At 47.8% G+C, this 8,802-nt stretch overlaps 1 protein-coding gene across 4 annotated transcripts in view; it reads right to left on the bottom strand.

Moving 5' to 3' along the window:
* Positions 1-264: 264 nt before the first annotated feature.
* Hmox2 (heme oxygenase 2) overlaps positions 265-8,802 on the bottom strand; it is a 29,389-nt gene continuing 20,851 nt past the window's right edge. For 2 of the 4 annotated variants that reach the window (XM_074059540.1, XM_074059541.1), the window contains exons 2-7: positions 6,690-6,799; positions 4,299-4,420; positions 2,768-2,885; positions 1,930-2,421; positions 1,059-1,185; positions 265-972 (exon numbers count right to left, since the gene is read on the bottom strand). In XM_074059540.1, the coding sequence (XP_073915641.1) occupies positions 845-972; positions 1,059-1,185; positions 1,930-2,421; positions 2,768-2,885; positions 4,299-4,384 (951 nt within the window). In that variant the 5' untranslated portion in view covers positions 4,385-4,420; positions 6,690-6,799 and the 3' untranslated portion in view covers positions 265-844. The remainder of the gene's footprint in view (positions 973-1,058; positions 1,186-1,929; positions 2,422-2,767; positions 2,886-4,298; positions 4,421-6,689; positions 6,800-8,802) is intronic. The other 2 variants (XM_020176062.2, XM_074059539.1) reach the window with 1 other exon arrangement.

Here is an 8,802-nt window from a genome sequence, read left to right as displayed (position 1 = left end):
ATCACAGTCCACGCAGACATGAAAGATGTAACAAAGGTGTTGAGAGTGTCTGTCCCTGGAGGCCAGAGATGGGGTGCTGGGAGATGACCAACCAGGAGTGTTGGAGCACATAAGGGTAGGAGGGGCTGCCAGGGGCAGTCAGCTAAAAGGATGTCCACTTCCCCACAATGATACAACATGCCCTTGCTTCTGAGGGACTCTCCTTCCCCATGGGCTATTTGAGTCAAGGAAGTGGTTTGAACATGCCAGGAAGGAAAGAGGAAGCATGCAGAGTCCACTTTATTGAGTACTGCAGTGTTTCACAGGCCAGAGGAGGGGACAGTCCAGGCTAACAGACTTGGAGGAGTCCTGGTTGAGAGGGTGTGCTCCTAGGGCCGTGCAAGGCAGAGGGGGAAGCCTGACTTCAGTCCACTCTCCTCCTACCTTCCCACTGCAAGGTCTAGAAGTTGAGCAGCAGCATCTGGCAAGACCTCCCTCCTCCCAAAGAGTGGAGGAACTAGTCACTCACTCCCAGCAGGACAACAATAGCTCCCAAGTAATATGAAGAATAAGGGGAATGCCCCAGGGCTCAAGAGGTATAGAAGCCCTGGAACAGAACTGGTTCACTCTGCCATGCTGTGCTGTGTGAGCTGCTACCAGGGTGACAACTGGTGCCTGGTGCACATCTGGTCCGCAGAGAGGACGCGCTGTCAGGCAGAGGCTCTAGTGTCTGGCTTTTATTGGTTGTTTTTTTAAACCCAGCATTTAAAAAAATCACCTGAGGTGGTAGTTTAGTTGGGGGTGGAGATGGGGGTGGGAAAGTGGTTACTTGGGAGGAGGGAGCCAGCATGGTATGACAGGTCCTTCACATGTAGTACCAGGCCAAGAGTCCAGCAGCCAGGGCCACGCTGGCAGCCAGAATGAACTGGAGGCTGGGCTTCCTCAGTACAGCCACGGCTGTCCGGAAGGGGCAGCTGCTGCCCTCCAGGGCACCTGTGTGCAGCACAACAGGAGACATGGCATCAGTGGGGGCCATTGGTGAGCCAGCCCCAGGAGGGCAGCCTGGGACCCACACCTACCTTTGTCTTGCTGAGCAGCATAGAAGGGGCATTTACGCACATCACCCTTCCCATCATGCATGGGAAGCCCATCCTCCAGGGTCTCTCTGGCCAGCATGGAGCCAGCCTGGTCCAGTTCACTGAATACCTAAAGAGCAGAAACCAACTGAGCCGTCCCTGTACTGCGCAGCCTCTGCTTTCAAGAGAACCCCTCCCTGCCTCACCCCCCCCCCCCCGTATGGAGGGAGCTGGAGTAGGTACGCCTTCGTGGGAGAGCTCAGTAACCAAGCAAGCAGCCTGAGGATGGAGCAACACACTACCTACACCTCTAGCAGAGCTCTCGGGAGACAAGGCCATACTGTGCTGGTGGCACTCCACTCTAGTGCCCACGGCTGCTCTCTTGACGCTAGGGCTGACCTGGGGCTCTAAGGACAGAACCAGCCTCCTGTGTGCTCAGCCCCAACTAAAGGATGCTTATCAACTTTCCTTACTCTCACTGGTGAATCTGGCTCTAATGAACTTACAAAGCAAGATTTCTCAGGCTAAGCCTCGCTAAAAAGGAGGAAATTATCTGTTTCTCAGTTCCAGCATCCTGTGATGAAAGGGAGGGAGACAGCTCCGTTGTCCCACACCCCTCTGTATGCTAGGGCCTCACCCTTCCCAACACTATCTACATGCCTCCAAGCCTTCATGCTGGGAGCCATCCTGTGGGCCCACACCTTCTGGAAGCCAGCTGGGTTCCCTCACCTTCCCCTAGGGCACACCTAAATCCAGATCTTCCTGGGCGGGCATTATCTGTCATGCTACCGATGCCCTCCCAGGAAGATCTGGTTTGCTCCCCGTCAAAGGATGCCTCGGCAGCCGAGGCCGCACGGTCAGCGCCCAGCAGTACCTGCATGTTGTACTCAAAGGCCTTGTTAGCCTCCTCCACGATCCTCTCTTTGGTCTTCAGGTTCAGGTCCAGGGCATTCATCCTGGCCCGGTAGAACTGCTTGAACTGCTGGGCATTGTCCACATTCTCAAACAGGTAGAACTGGGTCCCTTCCCCAGTGCTGGGCAGTTTCAGTGCCCGCTGGGCCACTTTCTTCAGCACCTGGCCCCCCGAGAGGTCCCCCATGTAACGAGTATAAGCATGGGCCACCAGCAGCTCTGGCTCATTCTGCCCTATGTAGTGGATCCGCTCCACATACTTCTGGGCAGCCTCGGAGCATTTCACCTGCTCCTTCCAGTTTTCACCAAAGAAATACTCCATGTCCTTGGTGAGCGCCTCCTTCCGATGCAGCTCCACAGGGAAATACAAGGGGGCAAAGGCTGGGTGATCCTTGTTTCGGTCCATTTCTTCCTCAAGAGCCGAGTAGGTGAAGTAAAGTGCAGTAGTGGCCAGCTGTGGGGGTGATGGGAGATTGTGGGAAAGGACTATAGACCAGACCATGTTGGAGCAACTGGAGACAAAAGCTCAAGCCCTTCCATTTCCTGAAGACCCACCCCATGACCTCTTTTCATATAGTGAGCTACTAATGTTTCTTACAAAAAAAAATGGCATGGTGAATTCTTTGGAACATGGATACTTTTGCTTCCTTTACATCACTAGTTATTCCATTTAAGGAGAGTCACAGAATGAGCGTGGAGAAACTCCTTGCTTGTCCCTTAACAAAGGTCCCTTAGAAAGGTTTCATTCGTTGACCCCGAATGAGTCGGGAGCCCAACCTTATCTGACTAAAGGCACAAACCTTAAACAGCTCCTTCTTAATGTTGCCTTTCAAGAAGTCCTTGACAAACTGGGTATTCTCTGCCCGGTCGTGTGCTTCTTTGGTCCCTTCCTTCAGGAGTTCAGAGAGGTCAGCCATTCTGCAGAGATGGGTTTTGTGTGCAGGTAAGAGTCAGCCCTTCCCAGCTCTCTGGAGAAGTCCAGAGGACAAAATAAAGTTCAGCTCTCAGAGTGACCACTTGCTAGAGTGGAGGCAGGAGCTGCTCAGGCACTTTGCTCCATCACAAGCAGTTGGTCCTTGTCAGGGAGCACTGGGCAAACAGACCTGACAGTCTGCTGCAAGGACTTGGGACATGAGGACAACTCATGTTGCTTCCTAAAGAATATCCTGGTTCTTGTGTTCCCTTCTGGGAGGAACCACCCAAATGAATGACACTTTGCTTCTGTGGCCACCTAGTGGCCAGTGAAACACACGTCTAATTCACCAGTTTTGGCTGGTTTCTCCTGAAACAGCCTATCTTTGGAAATGTGTCTCCCAGAATCCACACTGCTGCCGAGAGCTGTGACTATAGAGCTGCTCCTGAGGCAGCCCTGCTGCCTTTCTCCCGTCATGAGTCCACACTCTCAGCACTACCATTCTACTATGTAGCTGGACCCACTCGTGGGAGGATGAGGACACAACTGAAGGGTAGGGCCAGCTCTGTGGTTCGTGCTGCTCAACAAAGTCATACAGGAAAAGTTGGACTGACGTATGGACGAGGTAGAAAACTGACCCTGCAGACGGTGTGCCCAGACAGCCTAGAGTGAGAAAAACTTGGCCCTCTCAAGGTACAGCCTCTGCTGGTTTCTTTAGATTCACTTCTATCACCCACATGCTGAGAATCAGTTTAGGTTTTCTTTTTGTTGGTGGTACTGGGGTTTGAACTCAGGGCCTCACACTTGATAGACAGTCATTCTTACTGCTTAAGGCACTGCACCAGCCCTGCTGAGAATCAGTTTTTTAGCAATTATTTCAAGGTATAAAAAAAAACTTAGTCGATGACAGGGTCTAATGAGAGAGGCTATGAACAATGCGGAGTAGGGGCCTGTAATTTGAGGCTTAGAGAGAACTGGTCCTCACAGTAATAAAGGCCTGCCCTAGAGTGGAGTTTGTGTTTCACATTTTAAGGGGTAGAAGACACTGAAGGAACCAGCTTTGGCTCTGATTACTCATTCTCAGCCCAGATGAAAAAACACTGAGGTTTTTAAGGAAAAGGGCATTGGGCTGGCGGAGTGGCTCAAGAGGCAGAGCGCCTGCTATGTAACCATGAAGCCCTGAGTTCAAACCCCAATCCCAACAACAACAAAAAAACATCAAATTCTATTACTCAACACTCCCAGCAGCACCTGCCCTGGAGAGATGTCAAGAGCCTTGCAGTGCCAACCAGGTGTCTGGGTCCACAACTCAGAGCCCATCACTACTCCCCAGTGCCACCAGCAGACAAAACCAGGTGCACTGGGCAGGGCAGGCCCTGGGCCCTCTTGATGAGATATAGCTAGCCCCCACTGCTTACCTGGTGTGGTTTTCCTTTTCTGGAGCCACGGAGTTCTTTTTCTCTGACTCATCCACCCCCTCGGAGGTCTCCACTTCTGCTGACATCGTTGCCGGGTAGTTTTTGCTGCCCTCACTCTGGTTCTGTAGAGACATAAGGAGCTGGTGACTCCTCACCCTTAGCACTCATGTCCCCAGATTCCTGCTCACTCCTCTCCGAGGCTGTACAACAAGAAGACACCCCTGTACCCAGGGCTGCTTTTTTCACGATAAAGCTCTCCCACTACTGTTCACAATATGAACAACTCTGAGTATGGACAGATTACATAACATGGGATCGGTGCTGAACTTGTTCTCAGCAAATACATACTGAGGCATTCAGAAGGAAAGGGCACACCATCTGCAGCCTTCCGTCAGCCGGGGGAAGATGTGTGTGGACATGCGTGTACATGTAGGGGAGGGAGGGAAGTTGGGGAGCATTCACAAGCAGGAAAGCAAATGAGGCAGTGCTGCCAGTGCATCTGATAAAAAGTACACAAGAATTCTTTGTATTAGTCTTACACATTTTTCTGTATGTTTGAAATTACATCAAAATTAAAAGCTAACAAAAACACGAAAGAAAATATGTTAAAAAAATAAAGATGAAAAAAAAAGTTACAGCACCTCTCAGTTTGTTGCAAGCAAAGCAAGGCTTCCTGTTACCACAACTTTGCCCAAGGCCAGCATGTCCTACCTGTTGGTGGCAGGTGGCCTTGTGCAGAAAGCAGTGGGAGCAGGGTGGTGGCTGGAATTTAGTTAAGCCAGGATGTGCCCAGAAGCTCCCCTGTAACTAGAGCAGGTCACACGGCACCCCAACGTGTCAGCTGCTACTCAAGACTGCTGAGCTGAAGAAAATAATAAGGTCGCCAATCAATTCCCATCTTGCTGCACTAAGCCTTCGTCAGCCAGGGGATACAGTCCCACAACACTACAAGCTCATCCTCCATCCCTGGAGGTTTCCACTATGGCAGTGTAAGGGCAGCCCACTTAGGGAACTTTCTAGATAAATAGTAGCACAGAAGCCTGATGCCAGTAGCTCACGCCTGCAATCCTAGCTACTGAGGAGGCGGAGATCAGGATTGTGGTTCAAAGCCAGCCCTAGGCAAATACTTTGCAAGACCCTATTTAGAAAATAACCCACCACAAAATAAAGCTGGTGGAGTGGTTCAAGTGGTACAGTGCCTGCCTAGCAAGCAGGAGGCCCTGAGTTCAAACCCTAGTACTACCAAAAAAACCAAAAAAAAAAAAAAAACAGTGGCACAGTAGCACCAACAATGAATAAAGTAACTCACAAGTACAGAACTACCAGCACGGGAACCAAATCAGATCAAACTGAGTCAAGGAAAAGAGAAGCCTAATTTCCTACTCCAACCAGTACTTATCTACTAAGCATTTTCTATAGGCTGTACCCAGAAACAGATGTGAAGGGGGGATAAAGATGTAAGAAATGGCCCTAGAGAAGCTGGAAATGTAGCTCAGAAGAAGAGCATTTGCTTAGCATGCTTGAGGTCCTGGGTTTGAGCCCCGGTGCTGGGGCAAAATAAATAAAAAAGTGAAGAATGGAAAGGCAGGCACTCAAGTGGAGAGAGGGTACAGAGCCTCTTCCTGAAGAAGAGTTACAACAGCAGCAATTTAGGGTGACGGAGGGCCTGCAAAACAAGGAGATAACATGAAAAGGCAGAAATGGAAGTTTACGGAGACGCTGAACATTTTTTTACACTCCTTTTACAAGAGGCTAAAGCAGGCTTTGCCAGCTGGGGAGTAAGCCCTACCTGAGCCTTCTAAGGACTTGTTCACAACTGACCTCAATGTATATAGACTTATAAGAAAAGCTCCGCACTCCTGAGGACCTTGACAGCCAAAGATGTGTCTTCAGCCACTCAGTGCGTGGGCAGCAATAAGAAGAGGGTGCTGGGAGGGGAGCACTGGGCTACCTAGAGGAGAAAGGGGCACAATGAAGCATTACAGAGCCTCCAGACAGCATGGTTATGCTGGGGACACAGCCAAGTGCCCTAGGCCCACAGACCAGGCTGCTTAGAGGGAAGCATGGTAAAGACAAGTGCAATCAGTTGCACAGGTTACCCATTTCCTGCCATTTGCACCTAATATGCTGCAAAATAGTGGCTGTGGATGTGACTACTGTTGTCATTAACTGTGCTTTATTCCATAATTGCTCACTCTGGGAGAGCAGTTTGAACAAGGCCTTTTCTCTTAAAAATACAAAATATACATATACAAAAATATACTTATACACACAAAAGGGGGCTGGGTGTAGTGGTCCACACCAACAATCTTAGCTACTCAGAAGGCAGAAATTGGGAGGAACACAGTTCAAGGCCAGCCCGGGGGGGAAAAGAAATTAGTGAGGCCCTACCTCAATCAATAAACTGTGGTGGTTCACATCTGTAATCCCAGCTAGGCAGGAGAGGTAGGTAGAAAGACTGATGTCTGAGGCCGGCCCTAGGCAAAAATTCCATATCCTCTCTGAAAAATAAAGCAAAAAGGGCTGGGAGCGTGGCTTAAATGGCAAAGTGCCTGCATAGCAAGTGCAAGGCCCTGAGTTCAAAAAGAAGGGGGGTGAGCTGCCTTCCTCTGGCGCCTACTTTGTCATCTTCTTTTTCTGAGCAGCACTTTATTTCTTCCATATCCCGTAAGGACCTCTCCACCCGGTGCTTCAACCTCATTCTGCCTGTCAGCCCGATTCTATCCTGCAAACCAGCCTGATTCTATCCTGCAAACCATGTCCCTCTGGCCCATGGGACAGGGCCACAGCTATCTTTTCCACTTCTAAGACCTGGAAAATACTAGGCTCTCAACAAATACTTGTTGGATTTAAAAAAAAATCTCCCTCAAAAAGCAAACAAACAAAAAAAGTAGAAGGAGATTTTATGTATACTATAATGAATATATATGTATTATACTTTTTTTTTCTTCTTTTAGTATCAGGGTTTGAACTCAGGGTCTACACCATGAGCCACTCCACCAGCCCTTTTTTTGTGATGGGTTTTTTCAAGATAGGGTCTCGCTAACTATTTGCCCTACCTGCACTACCCCTCCAGGAAATGACATGTAGTGTAGTACTGAAAGGCTACCTTACAAGAGGGGAAAAGAATTCTTTGCACTCTCTGAAAAGTTACATGTCCAGACTCAAGTCTGGCTGACCTCTATGTTTAAATCCTTTGTCTCTGCAAGAATCACTGGAATTCCAGAAAATTGGGGACCAAATGATAAGCACAAAGCCTTTCTAGACTTCAATCTCTCCTATCAACAAGAACTCCCTCACATATACATAATAGCAGGAACAGAAGGGAAAAAAAAAAAAAGAGTCCACTCTGGGAAATACTTCTCAAGAAATAATAATCTGTACCAAAAATAATAGCCATACTATGTTAGAAAACAAATCATACAGCTGAAGAGCTGGGCTCCTCAAAGGACAGTAAACAATGGTATAGGCATAGCCTTGACAAGCTGATAAACTGCATTCTTGCATGGAAAAGTCTACATAAACTTATTTAAGAAAAAAAAAAAAAAAAAAAAAAAGCCAGGTGCCAGGTGGCTCACACCTGTAATCCTTGTTACTCAGGAGGCAGAGATCAGGAGGATTGCAATTTGAGGCCAGTCCAGGCAAATAGTTCTTGAGACCCTATCTCAAAAATACCTTACACAGCCAGGCACCAGTGGCTCACACCTGTAATCCCAGGTACTCAGGAAGCAGAAATCAGGAGGATTGAAGGTCGAAGCCAGCCCAGGCAAATAGTTTGAGACCCTATCTCAAAAATACCTAACACATAGAAATGAACCAAGCCTTGTATGCACATATGAATAATTAAAAAAAAAAATACCTAACACAAAAAAGGCTAGTAGAGTGATTCAAGGTGTAGGCCCTGAGTTCAAGCCCCGGTACAGGAGAAAAAAAAAAAAAAAAAACCAACACAAAACAAGGCTGGTGCAGTGGCTCAAAGTGGTAGAGTGCCTGACTAGCAACTGTGATTCCCAGAGTTCAAACCCCAGTACCACCAAAATAACTAAATAACACAAAATTTTAATTGGGCACAATATCTCTAAATTAACTGGTATGAAACCTGGTTTATCTTTCTTAAAATCTGACTCAACTCTTGTCTTTTTTAAGTTTTATTTTACTTTTAATCGACAAAAAAGTATATATATTTATTGGGTACAATGTGATGTTCTGACATATACAATAGGGAATGATCAAATCATGGTAGTTGACACACCCATCAACTCACATACTTTTATTATTTCTTTGTGGTGAGAACACTTAAAATCTACTTTTTTTGCACTTTTGAGATATAAATACTGTATTACTAACTCTAGTCATGGTGCAGTGCAGTAGATGGGCAGACCCTATTTTAACTGAAACTTTGTAACCTCTGACCAAAAGCTCACCTTTCTTCATCTACCTCCCCACCCCAACTTCTTCTGATAACTGCCTTTCTTCTCCCTGTTCTTGAACTGGACATTTTTAG

Source organism: Castor canadensis, chromosome 17, assembly GCF_047511655.1.
Source record: "Castor canadensis chromosome 17, mCasCan1.hap1v2, whole genome shotgun sequence".
Classification (NCBI taxonomy): domain Eukaryota; kingdom Metazoa; phylum Chordata; class Mammalia; order Rodentia; family Castoridae; genus Castor; species Castor canadensis.
This window is presented reverse-complemented; position numbering and strand designations above follow the sequence as displayed.